Source organism: Syngnathoides biaculeatus, chromosome 19 (genome assembly GCF_019802595.1).
Source record: "Syngnathoides biaculeatus isolate LvHL_M chromosome 19, ASM1980259v1, whole genome shotgun sequence".
NCBI lineage: Eukaryota > Metazoa > Chordata > Actinopteri > Syngnathiformes > Syngnathidae > Syngnathoides > Syngnathoides biaculeatus.
Window position 1 is genome coordinate 3,755,961 of NC_084658.1, and position 16,745 is coordinate 3,772,705.

Sequence of the window (16,745 nt, forward strand, 5' to 3'; positions counted from 1 at the left end):
GCAGGTGCATGATGATTGAATAACAAGTTATGATTGATGTATCAGCTACACTGTCTCCTACTTATTGATCTCATAAAATAAGATGCTGTGAGTTACCAATCTTTATGTGTTGTTTTTCCATGTATCACTTTCCCCAAATACCATTGTGTAAACGTTTTAGTAGATAAGCAGTCTCAAATCAGGTGTTGTGAAATCTGGGCCAAGGTTTATTGCACAAAAAATGGGCAGTCAAACTTGTGTAAATTACCACAAACAGTATGCGAAATTTGCAGAACAATTATGACTATCCAAAAAGTTTAAATTGCTAAAATGCCAAACGTGACCCCAAATTAAAAAAAAAGTAAAGAAATATGTTGAAAAATGTATGTCCTCAATTTTCTACTCTAACCCATGGAAGGCCCACTAGGCTAGATTTGAAAAGATTTTTTTCCCCCAGCTACTTCAATGCAAATCTGAATTTTAAAATAATCAATGAGGATTTATATAAGCAGAAAAGATAGTGAAAAAGTACAGTATATGCAAGATATGAATACTGGCAATTGGCAGAAAACAAGGGTCACGTTACCCTAAGTATAAAGAGAAAACGAATAGTTAAGTCTCTGGCAGCCATCCCCATTTCGAAAACGTCTGTCCATAAACCTGCTTCAGTTGCTTTGGACATTGGCCAGCAATTTAAAGGAGTGAACCCAATCCACTTTGTCCTAGATTGTAGCAGTTTTTTTTTTTGGTCAAGACTCAGCACTGCCTGTGCACTTTGAAGATTGCAGACTGCAAGCATGTCTCGTCTAGTCACTCGGATCGTCCTTTCAAAGCGCTTGCGAGCCACTCTGTCATTGTTACCACGGAGCATCTCGCCCTTCCGCCCAGTGCACACAAGTCCAGGTAAATCGAATCTTTTCACATTTAGGATGTTTGTGAAGGACCACTTCGGTATACATATATACATATATATACATGCTCAGTGATTTAATAAAAACTATGATAATGCTTAGAACAAAATAGTCTTAAGTAATAAGTGACTCTTCAGGCCTGAAATCTCTCACCCGCTATGACGAGACTACAGACTGGCAAAAGAAGCTCTCTCCTGAACAATATGTGGTCACAAGGGAAAGGGGGACTGAGGTGGTGAGTAAAACTTGTGGCTTGTATAATTCCTATTAACTCATCTACTATAGGGGATGATGACATGGTTAGATGTGTGACAAATGGGTAATTTTCACAACTGGAATAGTCTTGATGAGATGGGCACTGTGCTATTTGACACACTTCTGCAATTGTATGTGGACTTTGTTCTTTCCTGTATCTTTGACCTATGCCACATTCAGCTGACACAACAACATAGCTTTGGTTAACTCAGTGGTTCCCAAACTTTTTTTGGAGCACCCTCGTTTTGAAGAGGAAATGATCGCCACCCACACAGACACAGACACAGACACAGACACAGACACACACACACACACACACACACACACACACACACACACACACACACACACACACACACACACACACACACACACACACACACACACGCGCACAAAGTCTTTCTATAAATACGCATAGGCTTACCTTGGAATCATCAATAATGACTGCAGTGATCACTTTTACTGTTGAAAATTTGTACTGGCTAATTTATTAAGCCACCAAGAATAAAATAAAAAAAATTCAAACTTAAGTTTCAGCAAAAATTTAATGTCATTCATCATTTAATTTGAAATAATTGCCTGGTGTGGGGTGATGTAAAATTTGCTCCATCTGCTAGGTTAACTTAATAATGAAAAGTCTTAATTTATCAACACAGTTCAAAGCTATATTTTACCAAAACAAAATAATAATCATTATACATTTATTACTGTGTAATTATATAATAATTGTTGTGTCATACTTATATAATTATTGCACAAAAATTAATATTTTAGCATAATTATTATGACTTGGGTGGCATGGTGGGTCAGCTGTAAGGTGTTGGCCTCACAGTTGAGAGGTCCAGGGTTCGATCCCGGCCCCGGGTGTGTGGAGTTTGCATGATCTTCCTGTGCCTGTGTGGGTTTTCTCTGGGCACTCCGGTTTCCTCCCACATCCCCAAAACATGCAACATTAATTGGACACTCTAAATTGCCCCCAGGTGTGATTGTGAGTGCAGCTGTTTGTCCGTATGTGCCCAGCCATTGGCTAGCAACCAGTTCAGGGTGTACCCTGCCTCCTGCCCGTTGACAGCTGGGATAGGCTCCAGCACTCCCGCGACCCTTGTGAGGATAAGCAGCGAAGTAATCGGATGATGACGGGGCATGTGCACACATAGACCACAAGTGGTGCTTAAGAATGAGCCCTTTTGCTGATGATGATAAAAGTGCTGTATTTGCTGGTCCTTTTTTTTTTTTTTACTTCATTCATCAATATTTAAAAAATAAATTACCCTCTCTGTCATCAATTCCACTTAAATTGTTACTGTAAAGAAGAGTATTTTGTACTTCACCTCTAATTTTAATTTCATGGAGGTGTACAGGTTACAGATTAACGATTTTTCTAATAAAGGTTTTGATGTGTCTTTAGATGCTAGAGCTGTAATATACTTAAGAAGTGTCCAGAGAGTCTAATTTGAAAACTTTTCTCAGTATTTCCATTAGTCCTTATGTTTTCTTTGTTTTTGTGTTGTCATAAATGCATTTGCCTGCGGTTTGGGGTTGTTCTCAGCCCTTTAGTGGCATCTACCTGAACCACAACGAAATCGGAATGTATCACTGTGTCTGCTGTGATTCACCACTCTTCAGGTAACTCTTGGTTGTTTAAAAACAAAAATACTAGATGCGGCATGTCTCATTTACCTTTAAATTCAGCCTTCCAGGTCAGACTGAACAGGCCAATGCAGAGTTAATTGCATGCAAGATGTCCACACACACACATCAAAGATTTTATGATCATTGTACAGGATAACTACACTTTCTTACGACGTTCCCCTTACGTGTGCTATATTTTTCGGTGTTCGTCACTGTCCCGATAGCTCAGAAGCTAAATATGACTCTGGAACGGGCTGGCCAGCTTTCAAAGAGGCTCATGGGACATGGGAGCGAGACGAGAGCCACGCCTCCATCATTCGTCGTCCTGACAACAGCCTAGGGAGCGCGAGCATTGAGGTCCTTTGTAAAAACGTTAGTTCTGCTTCACCCTTGGAAGTCTGCTTTTTGTGTGCTCTACATATTGTTTCATACATGTGTTGTTTTTCTTGCAGTGTGATGCCCACTTGGGTCATGTATTTGAGGATGGGCCCGATCCGATTGGTCAGCGGTTCTGCATTAACAGCGCGGCCCTCAACTTTAAACCGAGAGATGACAACAAACCTGACAACACTGAAGAAAAATAATATTTTATCTGTACTTGTATGTCACTAACAGTACCATTGCCTTTTATTTGTCATTTCATTTGTTCATTGTTTGTTTCATTTTCATTATATTTGGCCGACTGAACTATGTACATGATCTTATAATTTAATAAACTGTCAGTCACTGTCACATACATAGAGCAAGGTTCAAAATAAATGCAGTCCAACGTGACTAACCAGATTAATCCACTTTTTCAGTATACAGTATTTCTTATTGCTACATGTCAAACAAGTTACCGGTAGGTGCATTTGATTATCAGAGAACTAACAAGACCCAACATTCATGATATACACACTCTTAAGACTGTGTTATTGGGCTATTTGTTGAAAGGGGTGGGGGTGTAAGAAATAGCAGTCTGGCATTCAATCAGTGTGGTCATCAATTTTGTGAACAACAGGTTTGAGTGAGGTGGCCCTGATTTAAGGATGAAGCCAGCACCTGTCAAAAATACATTTCTCCTTGAAAGTCTGAGGAAAATGGGTTGTTCAATACATTATTCAAAAGAACCGCATACTTTGATTAAAAGTTTGATTGGAGAGGGTAAACTTTATAAATAGGTGCAAAAAAAATTATCGGCTTCTCAGCTAAAATTATCTCTAATGCCTTAAAATGGACAACAAAACCAGAGATCTGTCACAAAAAAATGGAAGACACCCATCAAAATGCATTACAGGATGGTAACCAGAGTAACCAGAATGGCAAAGGGTCAGCCTATGTATGATCAGCTCTACGATGATCAAAGACAGTCTGTAAGTACTGTTGACAGTGAGGAGATGGCTGTGTGAAGCTAATCAATTTACAAGAATTCCTCACAATGTCCCTCTGATAAATAAAAAACATGTGAAGAAGAGGCAGTAATTTGCCAAAGAACACATCTTGTTCTTTGCCTTTCTTCTTGTCCCATTAGGGGTCGCCACAACGCGTCATCTTTTCCAATGTAAGCCCATTTCCTGCATCTTCTTCTCTAACACAAACGACCCTCATGTCTTCCTTCACAACATCAATCAACCTGCTCTTTGGTCTTCCTCTCTCTCTTTTGCCCGGCAGCTTCGTCCTCAGCTTCCTTCTACCAATATACTCACTTTCTCGCCTCTGGATATGTCCAAACCATTGAAGTCTGCTCTCTCTAACCTAGTCTCCAAAACATCCAACTTTGGCTCTCCCTCTAATTAGCTAATTTCTAATCTTAGCTAACCTGTTCACACCTAGGGAGAACCTCAACATCTTAATTTCTGCCAGTTTCTTCCAGTTTGTTTCCTGTTGTCTCTTCAGTGCCACCATCTCTAATCTGTACGTCATGGCTGGCCTCACCACTATTTCATAAACTTTGCCCTTCATTCTAGCAGAGACTCTTCTGTCACATAGCACACCAGACACCTTCCGCCAGCTGTTCCAACCTGCTTGGACCCGTTTCTTCACTTCCTTACCACACTCACCATTGCTCTGGATTGTTGACCCCAAGTATTTGAAGTCGTCAACCCTCGGTATCTCTTCTCCCTGTAGCTTCACTCTTCCCCCTCCACCCCTCTCATTCACGCACATGTATTTTATTTTAATTCCTCTCCTTTCCAGTGTATGCCTCCAACTTTCTAATTGTTCCGCCACCTGCTCCCTGCTTTCACTGCATATAACAATATCATCTGCGAACATCATTCTCCAAGGGGATTCCGTCTAACCTCATCTGTCATTCTATCCATTACTACAGCAAACCCGAAAGGGCTCAGATCTGATCCGTCATGTAGTCCCACCTCCACATTAGAAAAAAATCCCAAACCAAAAAGAAATCCATTCCAAAGCCCCAAAAATCGGCTGAAATGGAATCATGCATTTGTTCACAGCACATCAGAATGTTGCCATTTATATATATTTTTAATCTCGCACCATGAAAAATCTCTGGACTGTGGGGGGGGGGGCTGAAGAAGAAGCCAGAAGTGACGAATTACACAGACAACTTTAGCTGCAGAATCAAGTGTATTTACCCCATGTACAGGTGAGAAATTAGCAGTTTTTTTCTGCGTTTTTGCCCAAATGCTGGCTAGTTGTGTTGCTGGATCTTGCTTCAATACTCGGGAGGATTCATTCAGTCTTCACATGTTTCCAAAAACCCAATTCGTTGTGAAAAATGGATTGCAAAGGTGCAAAGCACAAGAGCTTTTGTGGGTTCCAAATGACAGGTAGGTGTGTGTAGTGCTATTAAAAAAAATAGTTGTGGGGGGCTAGTTTGTCTCACAGTTTATAGCATATGTTATGTGTGAGTTTAGAATAAATCCCCTTTGTCAAACCAGCAAAATTTAACAAAGCAGTTGTATTGCTTTAAGACAATTTAATCACACACACAATACAATACAACACAAATAACAAAATAGAAGTACAAAGACAGTTTAGTAATATGCAACACGAGCTAACTATCCACATGATGTATAGTCATCAAAGTTGAACGAATGTTTCAAATAGGTGAATATTATTTCCAGCGAATTTTCCAAGTAGGCAAATTTTCCGGTAATGTCCAAAAGATGAAAGGCAGAAGGCAGTGTGGCGTCCATGTACTTGTCCGGAAGCATCAATGGTAGGAAGAAGCTTCGTCGACAGCCATCCTTTTCCTTAATAGGCACTTCTCGAACATTCCAGACATCCGCGTCCGACAACGTAATGGAGTCCTACTCTCAGAATGTAACAAAAGATCCGCGTCACAATAACTTAATAAAGTACGTAACAAATGAAAATAAAGAGAAGAATAAAGAATGAAAAACTAAAATAAAAATATAGACACATAACCTCATAGCACTTGATTAATTTCGATAACATCCATGGTATTTATTTCACCCCGGATGGGTCCTCCTGAGTACGCTACATACACAAGACTTGTAAAAGGGTTAGGAAATCGAACAATTATGGGCCAGTCATTTTGAATATTTCATCAGGTATGTTGTCCTCCTTGTCTGTGTCTGTCAGGGAGTCTGTTGTTAGTGAAGAAGTGATCTGCATATCGTCTAAATATGGCTCGAAATGATATGGTAAAACGGCCCCAGTCGCTTCACTCGCTTCACAGATGTCAGAAAAATCTGAAAATCACTCTCGTTCATCTGCCATTGCATTTTGCAGTGTGTTTTCAATGCCAAGGGCCAAGGTCTCCAGTGTGATATCTGCACATGACGTCACATAAAAATATGGCCACCAGTGTGATGCGCATTGTATGAGTCAGACTGACGTAACTTTGCGCTTTTATGAACTGCTCCCAGCTCACTTTTCCCAAGTGCTATTATCATCAAAGTGATAAATAGTATTTGTAGTTTTGATAACAATACCTATTTTAACCTTTAATTTTTGTGTCACGAACACTTTAAATTCTTTTGTCACACGTACGGCATAGATCACCACTGTTCTGCTGCCCTCATACATGTCATGTACTATTCTGACATATTTCTCCCCCACACCAGACGTATGCATACGCTAACATAGTTCATCTCTTGGTACTCTGTCCTAGGCTTTCTCGAGATTCACAAACACACAATGTAGCTCCTTCTGACATTCTCTGTGCTTTTCCACTAGCATCCTCAATGCAAATAATGCATCTGTGGTACACTTTGTAAGCATGAACCCATACTGTTGCTCACAGATACTTACTTCTGTCCTGAGTCTCGCCTCCATGACGCTTTCCCATAACTTCCTTACGTGGCTCATCAATTTTATTCCTCTATAGTTCCCACAGCTCTGCACACTGTCTTTGTTCTTAAAAATGGGAAATACCACATTTTTCTTCCATTCCTCAGGTATCTTCTCACCTGTTAGTATTCTGTTGAATAAGCTGGTCAAAAACTCCACAGCCATCTCTCCAAATTGCTTCCATACCTCCACGGGTATGTCATCAGGACCAACTGACTTTCCATTTCTCATCATATTTAGTGGTTTTCTAAGTTCCCCCTCACTAATCATTGCCGCTTCCTGGTCCTTCACACTTGCCTCTTCTACTCCTCCTTCTCTCTCATTTTCTTCATCAATTTCTCAAAATATTCTTTCCATCAATTTAGCACACTACTGGCACCAGTCAACACATTTCCATCTCTATCCTTAATTACCCTTACCTGCTGCACACCCTTCCTATCTCTATCCCTCTGCATGGGCCACCTGTGGGGATCCTTTTCTCCTTCTTTTGTGTCCAACATGGTGTACATGATGTCATTTGCTTCATTTAGCCTTTACCTTTGCTCTCCTGTCCTCTCAGTTTCCCATTTCTTCTTCGCTAACCTCTTTCACACACCAAGTACTCTCTTGCCTGTTACTCTGATCACCTTGGCTGGAGTAGTCCAGTCTTCTGGGAGCTCCTATCCATCGAGGGCCTATCTCACCTCTTTCCGAAAGGGTGCACAACATTCTTCCTTTCTCAGCTACCACCACATAGTTTTCTGCTCTACCTTTGTCTTCTTAATCTTCCTCCCCACCACCAGAGTCATCCTACACACCACCATCCTATGCTGTCGAGCTACACTCTCCCTACAACTACATTACAGTCAGTAACCTTGAGATGACATCGTCTGCACAAGATATAATCCACCTGCTTGCTTCTACCGCCTGTCTTATAGGTCATTCTATGGTCCTGCCTCTTCAGTGTTCACTACAGCCATTTCCATCCTTTTTGCAAAGTCCACCACCATCTGTCCCTCAAAGTTCCTTTCCTGGATGCTGTGCTTACCCATTACTTCTTCATCACCTCTGTTTCCTTCACCATGTCCATTACAATCTGCACCAATTACAACTCTCTCTGTGTCTGAGATTGCTCAGGACCACTTCATCTAGTTCTCTTTCAATTCTAGGTAACATCCTACCTGTGGGGCCTAGCCACTACTCACATTATACCTAACACCCTCAGTTTTGAGTTTCAGCCTCATCACTCGATCTGATACTCTGTTCACCTCCAAAACATTCTTCGACAGTTCCTTCTGTAAAATAATCCCGACTCAATTTCTCTTCCCATCTACTCCATGGTAAAATAATTAAAACCCTACTTCTAAACTTCTAGCCTTCCTACCATTCCACCTGCTCTCTTGGATGCACAATATATCAACCTTTCTCCTAATCATTGTGTCAACCAACTCCTGAGCTATTCCTGTCATAGTCCCAACATTCAAAGTCCCCACACTCAATTGTAGGCTCTGTGCATTCCTCTTCTTCTCCTGGCGACAAATCCGCTTTCCTCCTCTTCTTTGTCTTTGATCCATAGGAGCTAAATTATCACCGACTCAGTGCAGGTTAACGGTGCCAGGGGCGAGCATTATTAAGTTGCTGCATGACTGATCCGATATGGGATTCCTTTGATGACTGCTCATATTTGTTTGGGAAAGTTTGAAGACGGATCCCTTCTCTGACACACCCCTCTACATTTTTTCGGGCTTGGGACCGGCCTACAGATTGCACTGGCCACTACCATCACAAGGCTCCATTTGCCAAAGTAGACATCAGCTTGCTGAAAGAGAAATGGAGGAACATTTTGTGGAGTTTGAGAGTAAAATTGCTGAGGTACAGTGACAACAGTTTGCGAGACTCTGAAACTCTGAATTCAAGCCACAGTACACAGTGAAGACAGTGAAGCATAGTGGTGCAAGCATCATGAGATGGGCACATTTCTCCTTCCATGGTGTTGGGCCTATTTATCACATACCAGGGATCATGGATCAGTTTTCAAATGTCCAAATACTTTAAGAGGTCATGTTGCCTCATATTGTAGAGGACATGCCCTTGAATTGAGTGTTTCAACAAGCCAATGACCCTAAAAACACTAGAAAACAAGCAAAGTCTTGGTTCCAAACCAACAAAGTTAATGTCATGGAGTGGCCAGCTCTATCCCTGGACGTTAATTCGATGGAGAACTTGTTGGGTGACATTAAAAATGCAACTTCTGATGCAAAACCAAGAAATGTAAATGAATTGTGGAATGTTGTTAAGGAATCTTGGAGTGGAATAACAGCTCAAAGGTGACAGGAGTTGGTTGACTCCATGCCACACGGATGTGAAGCAGTTATAAAAGAACTGTGGTCACACAACTAAATATTAGTTTAGTGATTCAAATGACCTGTGTTGAGTTAGCATGTTCTCCTTGTACCTGCGTGGGTTTTTTTTCTGGGCACTCCAGTTCCCTCCCCCATCGCAAAAACATACAACATTAATTGGACACTCTAAATTGGCCCTAGGTGTGATTGTGAGTGCAGCTGTTTGTCCCCATGTACACTGCGATTGGCTGGCAACCAGTTCAGGGTCTACCATGCCTCCTGCCCATTGACAGCTGGGAAAGGCTCCAGCACTCCCCATGACCCTTGTTAGGATAAACGGCTAAGAAAATGGATGGATGGATGGATGATTCAAATGATTGATAAATCCTAGAAACAAAAACGTTTTTACAAAATAGTTTGTAAAGTTAACACCCGACTGCTATTTTTTTTTTTTTTACACACCCCTTTCAACAAATTGCCCAATTGCACAGCCTTAAGAATGTGTACTGTATATTATGAATGCAAGTTCTTGTTGATCTTCTGAGAATCTAATGCACCTACTGGTAACTTGTTTGACATGTAGCAAGAAAAAATACACAGAAAACGTGGATTAATTATGTGGATTCAAACATTGGACTGCTATTATTTTGAACACTAATACCATTCAATTTAGTTGGGGTTTTTGATGCATTTTTTGTCAAGAACTGCACAGACCTGCGTTCTAGTGCCAAGAACTGCACACAGCAGGATTCCATCCCGGTTAATCTTTAACCTAATGTCATCCTTTTTTGCAACACTGTTTGTCTCTTGCATTATGCGTTATATTCTTTTTCTGTGTCTGAGTGTGGACACCACTGGCAAGACAGAGTAAGGGGACGATAAAGGCAGTAAAAACAAAGAAGACGAGGATGGCAGGAGTATGGAAATGTATGCTAACGCTGTTGTTGTTGATATTTGTGTGTCTCTGGGGAGCTACTGAGGCTGTAGGTGGGGCAAAGAGTCGACCTAGACCCAAAAGACCACCTCGCAAGAAGCCCAAGGTCGAACCTCTCGATCTGACGTCAGCTCAGAAGAATATAGACATTCAACAGGTATGGTACTAGTGGAAGAGAGAGTGGAGATTCAAATGTTAAGATATCTGATGGTATAGACTGTAAAAAATAATATAACCCAGTGACAAGACCCAATGTCGAGATTTGATTGATACTCCCAATGTTCAGACCTTTGTCTTTTACTTGATGTTTTTTCAGCAATCCTCCCTCCTCCTCAGTACTCAAATGCCTCCGTTGAGGGAAAAAAAAAAAAATCAACGAAATAGAAAATCCGTTAAACATCACTCCTAAAACTGTCATTTATGAGCTATTCGAACTTGGCAGCTGGTAAACCTCAATTGGAGTACCAGTAGCGGGTAACAAAACATTGAAAGAAGCCAATGGCTCAAATGCAGACATTTTCTTCATCAGGGGTCAACATGGGTTCTGGCAAAAAGAACAAGCTTGTGTAACCAGTGTCAATTGGGTCCATGGGATTTTTTTTTTTTTTTAACCTAAACACATCAATCAAACGTGCATAAGAACATTTATTTTGTGGACGTGTGTGAGTTTAAAATGGATCTCAATGCACTGTAAGAGTATAAAAAAGTATAACCAAGCTGTCATTCATTAAATGTTTTTTTTTTATTGCAATGGTTGAAAAATATTGGCCTTTTCATTAAGTCAATTTTCAAATCTATATTGATGGGCTAAGGTTTCTTTTGAAATGTATTATTTTGTGTAATGTAAATTTACAGCGGTGCACAAAATTGAAATGTTTCATATATATATTTTTTTAAATTAGGTTATAATTACGCAGCCTTTAGACCATTGGCTTCACAGTTCAGAGGACCGGGGTTCAAATCCTGGCCCTGCCTCTGTGGAATTTGCATGTTCTCCCCGTGGCTGCATGGATTTTCTCTAGGCACTCGGGTTTCCTTCAACGTCCCCAAAACATTAATTTATTATTTCGAGACTCTAACATTGCCCTGCTATAGTTGCCTTTACCATAGTTTTTTTCAAATTGGTCTAGTCTATTCTATTGTTGAAACTGAATACTGTCACCCCTATGTCAAAACAATGCTTCAAATAGAATTTCTAATCCAGTGCTTGTATTGGATCTTGCTGGGTTGGGTGCAAGCGGGACGGTGATTGCGTGGTAAGTGCATCCCTATCACACAGCATTCCATGTATTTTTTTTGCTTGTGTGTTTCAGATGACAGGGATGTGGTATTTGCTCAACATTGCTTCCAAATGCTCTTATCTAATCAATCATGGCACCAAAGTGGAACCTACAGTCATGAGTCTCACATTACCCCCCACCTCTGACCAATCACTGTTGGTTAGCACTAAAACACGTCAGTAAGTACGAGAGGAATACAACAGCTTTCTGCATGATTCCCAAGTGAAATGGGTAAAATGTATCATTTGCCACCAGGGCTTAACATTAACTTTTTTACTCACCAGCCACTGTGGCTCTCGCTTTCCCAGAGTTACTTGTCAGCATTTTAACTCGCCACAATTTTGTTGTTGGATAATTAAGTTTAACACTGCAGAACAGTGGATGACTGGTTAGGAAATCTGCCTCACAGTTCTGAGATCCAGGGTCAAATCTGGCTTCCCTGTTTGAAGTGTCATGTTATACCCTGTGTCATCATGGATTTTCTCTCGGTAATCTGTTTTCCTCCCACATTCCAAAATCATGCATTAATTGGAGACTCTAAATTGCCCCTGGATGTCATTGTGAGTGCGAATGTTGTCTGTCTCCCTGTCCCCTGCGACTGGATGGCAACCAATTAAGGGTGTACCCTGCCCGATGACAGCTAGGATAGGCTCCAGCACTCCCGAGACCCTCGTGAGGATAAGCGGGTCAAAAATGGATGGAAATTGATTCCAAAAACATGCATAGTGGCTTAATTGAAGCTTCGAAATTGTCCGTAGGTGTGAATGTGAGTCCTTATGGTTGTTTGTTTATATGTGTCCTACAATTGGCTAGTGACAAATTCAGGGTGTACACCACCTTTCACCTGAAGTCAGCGTAGAGAGACCCTATTATGCAAATAAATCATTCATATACACAGGATACATGCTGTACAAGAACACACTACACAAAATATAATTTAAGACAAAAAAGCAGAACATTTCTTCATTATTCATTCAGAAAAAAACATCTAACCAATATTTCTTATTCAGTCTTATTTACGAGCTATTGAAAAGTTCAATTTATAGCCACTGGGTATCTGCAAACAGCTCAAAAGTCAACCCTGAAGTAGACATTAAAAAGCAAAAATGAGAGTTGACCCAAAAAAAAGAAAAATTGAAATGATCAGAACATGGATCACATTACTATATAACATAATACTTACAAGAGTCTAAGATACAATTTAATATATTGCTTTCAAAATACCAATGCATGAAATTGCAGCTAAATATATTAGTTGGAAGCATTTCAACATTTTTTAATGATGGTATTAACTCAAACCTGTAATATGAATTGAAATTGGGTGCTAGTCCTGGAACATAAGTTATATGAGCGACATTGCTGTTCAGGAATGATTGCGAATGTACTTTTCATGAAACGAGTTGGTAATGTATTGCTATTAGTTCACAGACATCCCACATACTGGTGCTTTATTTTTACTAGGTCTCATTTTCCTCATCTAATATTCATGTTTCCAACTTATAAGTGAAGACACCATTCGTACACTGATTTTCTCGTGTATTTCTTGAATGTAACTCAGGTTGAAGGACACAGCCGAGGCATGCTTAAGTCATTGTACGGATCTATATACTGGACTGTACATTTTTTGGCTTTAAAAATAAAAGACAACTCCTTGTAGCAACAACAGATACAGAATCTTTTTTTTTTCCACAAAAACAATTTAACACAAAAGCTAAAAAAAGTGTCTTGTGTTTGATCATGGGCGGACGTGGGTGATAAAATGTTGCATATATTATATATTTGGTAAGTTTGAAAAGGTACACACTACAAGATGGTACATGCTGTCTAAAATGTGCCTTTCCATCTCTCTGCTATCATGCAGCCAGTGTGTGAGCGGGGGACGGGTGATATTTCACAATTGCTGTATGAATGAGTGAATGGGAGACTTTGCAAAGTGTTTTAGGCTATCTGATGGTGTTGATAAGGTTTGTGAGGCTGGGCACAGATGGAGTGGGTGAGACAGATAGAGGAGGAGAATTATAGCCTCACTCCGCACACCAAAAAAATAAAGGATAATATTCCACATGCCCAAGTGGTTCGTGAGAGTGGCGGCCGGGAGTTACCCACCACTACAGGTGTTAATATCAAGCCCTGTTTTGTCATGCAACAAAGCAATAGATCGTCTTCCTTGGCGTGCTGCTGAGGGATAAACATCAGTTCTGTGAATCAAGCTGTCCAAACAAAAGTGATGCAATCTGACCAAACTGCCTTTGTTATTATACAGTAATCATCAGTGTTGGGAGATTTTGCAGAAGTACAATCTAACCCCGACGCCAGGACGGTTGACACTTCCAGGTCTTTCTTGTATTACCTTACTGTCAAAATAATGTATCGCTAATATAAAATCCTGGATCAACTATTGTTCCTTCCATAGGGTCTCGACCTGAGCTGAACACTGACATTGTGATTGGAGAGACAGACTACAACTCCTATGCCATCCTGTATTATCAGAAACAAGGCAGAACCACCATGAAACTCTATGGTTAGATGCACAAGACAATTTTACAATACAAAGACAATAATTAGTTCTATGACTTTCATGTTCTTTTCAATGCTGTTTTTTCTGTGCCTTATATTCAGGAAGGTCAATTGACAAGCTAGAAGAACCATTGCTAACCAAGTTTGAGCAACTTGCTGAAAAACAAGCTTTGGGACTGGCATTTCTCTTCCCGTTCCCGACCTACAGTACGTTCACATGCTAAAATTGTTCATCATCATGACACAATATTGAAGGTGTATTGTTTTTTGTGTCTCATGACAACACAGTTAACAAAAAAAAAAAAAAAACTAAAAATAGCTAGCATCATAAAAAAATGAAACAGAGCATTGATGCTGCTGCCATTTCAGAAAATACAATTTCCTTTTTTAGGTCACTGTGGGGATGTGGACCAGCATCACAAAATCAGTAAGTTGTGTTATTAATGTGTAAAAGAACGTGACATTTAAGACCTTTTTTTCCCCAGATAGATTTTTATATTACAAAGTTATCTAAAACGTTTTATTGTGCTTTTTCAGATAGAATAAAATTCTTAAAAACTCTTCACTTGCAAATCACAAGAAATATAGCATATGTAAGTGTTAAAAAAATAGTTATATCATAGATATTGATTGGGAGAGAGCTTTCCTGTTGTGCTGACCTTTCCCTTATCCCCAAACCTCAAAAGAACAGTCACAGTCAACATGTTTTGGCTTGCATTGCGCAACAATCATCAATTTCACTTTGGTCGACATGTTATTTGAGCTCTGCTGATGAATATATCAGCACAGAATGGAATTTAACCCGTCTCTCTTTGTTACAGACTGTGTCCCCATGTGCTGAAGAAACAGAACATGCGTCCAGCTGTGCAGCCATTCGTTGTCCTGATCAGTAGTTCTCGGCTTCACTAAGCATGAATAGAAATAAATGCAATCATGCATTACAACACTATCCAACGATAATGGTATTCGAACAAACTAAAATGCAGAAATTTAGGGAGTAAACCAATAATAGCACCAATGCCACTTATGAGGAACATAATTCTGCAATTACCGTGTAACTCGGGAAATCCCAATACTGTACTCCTTTGGCAATGCAAATGGGAAACTGTACAGGGAATTTTACTTGGAGGAGCCAAAATCACACAATCTAAAGTCTCATTGTAATGAAAACACACAGAGCAACATATATCAGCCATAAATGTGATGGTTAAATAAGATATATAATTGACCAAGTATTGGCAACGTTTACAGACATGAATGGCACGACTTAACATCCATGTTGCTGTGGTAGTTCAAAATTGCATAGCTCAGTCCTTTCTCAGATCACAGAATTTTTTTTATGGCCTCTGGACATTTCTCTTTCATTTTTTTTTATCTTTTTTTGTGTTCTCTAGAAAATAATGTTATGAACAAAATGCCATTGATTTTATATAATTTAAGAGAAAAATTAGGTTATTTTATTCATCATATATATATATATATATTTAAAGCCTAACATTTAATTGGTCGTCAAGATTGTTTTCCCCCCTATCAAATGTCGGATTGGCATCATCCTTAAAGAAAAAAAAAATCTTTGCAATCGGGTCCTTATACTGAAGTTATATGTAAATTTCACTGTGATTTTTAAAAAAATATCCTTCCATATCCATTTTCCAAGCTGCTTAGCCTCACAAGAGTCACGGGAGTGCTGGAGCCTATCCCAGGTAGCAACGGGCAAAAGGCAGACTACACCTTAAACTGGTCACCAGTCACCCAGGAACACATATTAACACAATAAGGGAGTGGGAACCGATCCCCCACACCAAAGTCAGGTGTGTGTACCACTACACCACCTGTGACCCGTTAGATATAAATAATTGAAATAAATATTAATAAAAACTGCAACAGATTGAACCCATAATAAACATAATCAACTTGCATCCGGGGGCAGCATGGTGGAGCAACTGGTGAGAGCAACTCGTTAGAGCTGGATTCAAATCCCAACCTCGCCTGTGTGGAGTTTGCACGTTCTCCCCGTGCCTATTTGGGTTTTCTCCAGGCACTCTGGTTTCCTCACCGATCGCAAAAAAACATACATTAATTGCAGACTCTAAATGAACTATTGAGTATAAGCGGCTCAGAAATTAAAAGGATGGAACTTGTATCCTTTGAATTTACCAGCATCATCCTCCTCCTCCTCCTCATCATCATTCCTATGTTCAACATTGAGTGGACTGCACAAATCTGAGGTGTGTGCATGTGAGAGAAGACAAATTTATACCAGATGTGCAGTGTCAAGGGTTTGGAGCATTTGGTTGCACAACTAGTTATAAAATATAAAAATAAATAATATGTGTGTGTGTCTGTGCAAGTGTGTGTACAAGTGTCTGTTACATAAGCAGACTAAGATGTGATAACTTTTCTTCACCAACCACAGAATTTAACATATATATACTTGTAAGGTAAAGGTGTAATGTGAGCTGCAATAAGTTGCAATATGCAATAAGCAGCTTGAAAAAAAAATTGAAATGCAAAGACCACAGCAGTCTTGAAGAAATGCAGTTTTATAATGATGATCGAGGGGCCATTCATATAAGTTTATGACATTTAAACGGTTGTGAGTCTGTTGTGAGGTCTCTCATTTGCCAGATGGAAATCACATTTGCACTCT

The 16,745-nt window shown here is 39.9% G+C and overlaps 2 protein-coding genes across 2 annotated transcripts; both read left to right on the forward strand.

Moving 5' to 3' along the window:
• Nucleotides 1-704: 704 nt before the first annotated feature.
• Nucleotides 705-3,511, forward strand: msrb2 (methionine sulfoxide reductase B2). The gene is made up of 5 exons (XM_061805406.1): nucleotides 705-882; nucleotides 1,028-1,125; nucleotides 2,695-2,771; nucleotides 3,002-3,149; nucleotides 3,230-3,511. The coding sequence occupies exons 1-5, from the start codon at nucleotides 777-779 to the stop codon at nucleotides 3,359-3,361; spliced, it is 561 nt and encodes a 186-aa protein (XP_061661390.1). The 5' UTR covers nucleotides 705-776; the 3' UTR covers nucleotides 3,362-3,511.
• Nucleotides 3,512-10,032: 6,521 nt separating this feature from the next.
• c8g (complement component 8, gamma polypeptide) lies at nucleotides 10,033-14,936 on the forward strand. Its single transcript, XM_061805952.1, has 7 exons — nucleotides 10,033-10,455; nucleotides 11,612-11,757; nucleotides 13,842-13,912; nucleotides 13,992-14,099; nucleotides 14,198-14,302; nucleotides 14,487-14,522; nucleotides 14,917-14,936. Exons 1-7 carry the CDS (start codon nucleotides 10,273-10,275, stop codon nucleotides 14,934-14,936), a joined length of 669 nt encoding a protein of 222 aa, XP_061661936.1. The 5' UTR covers nucleotides 10,033-10,272.
• The last annotated feature ends 1,809 nt before the right edge of the window (nucleotides 14,937-16,745 follow it).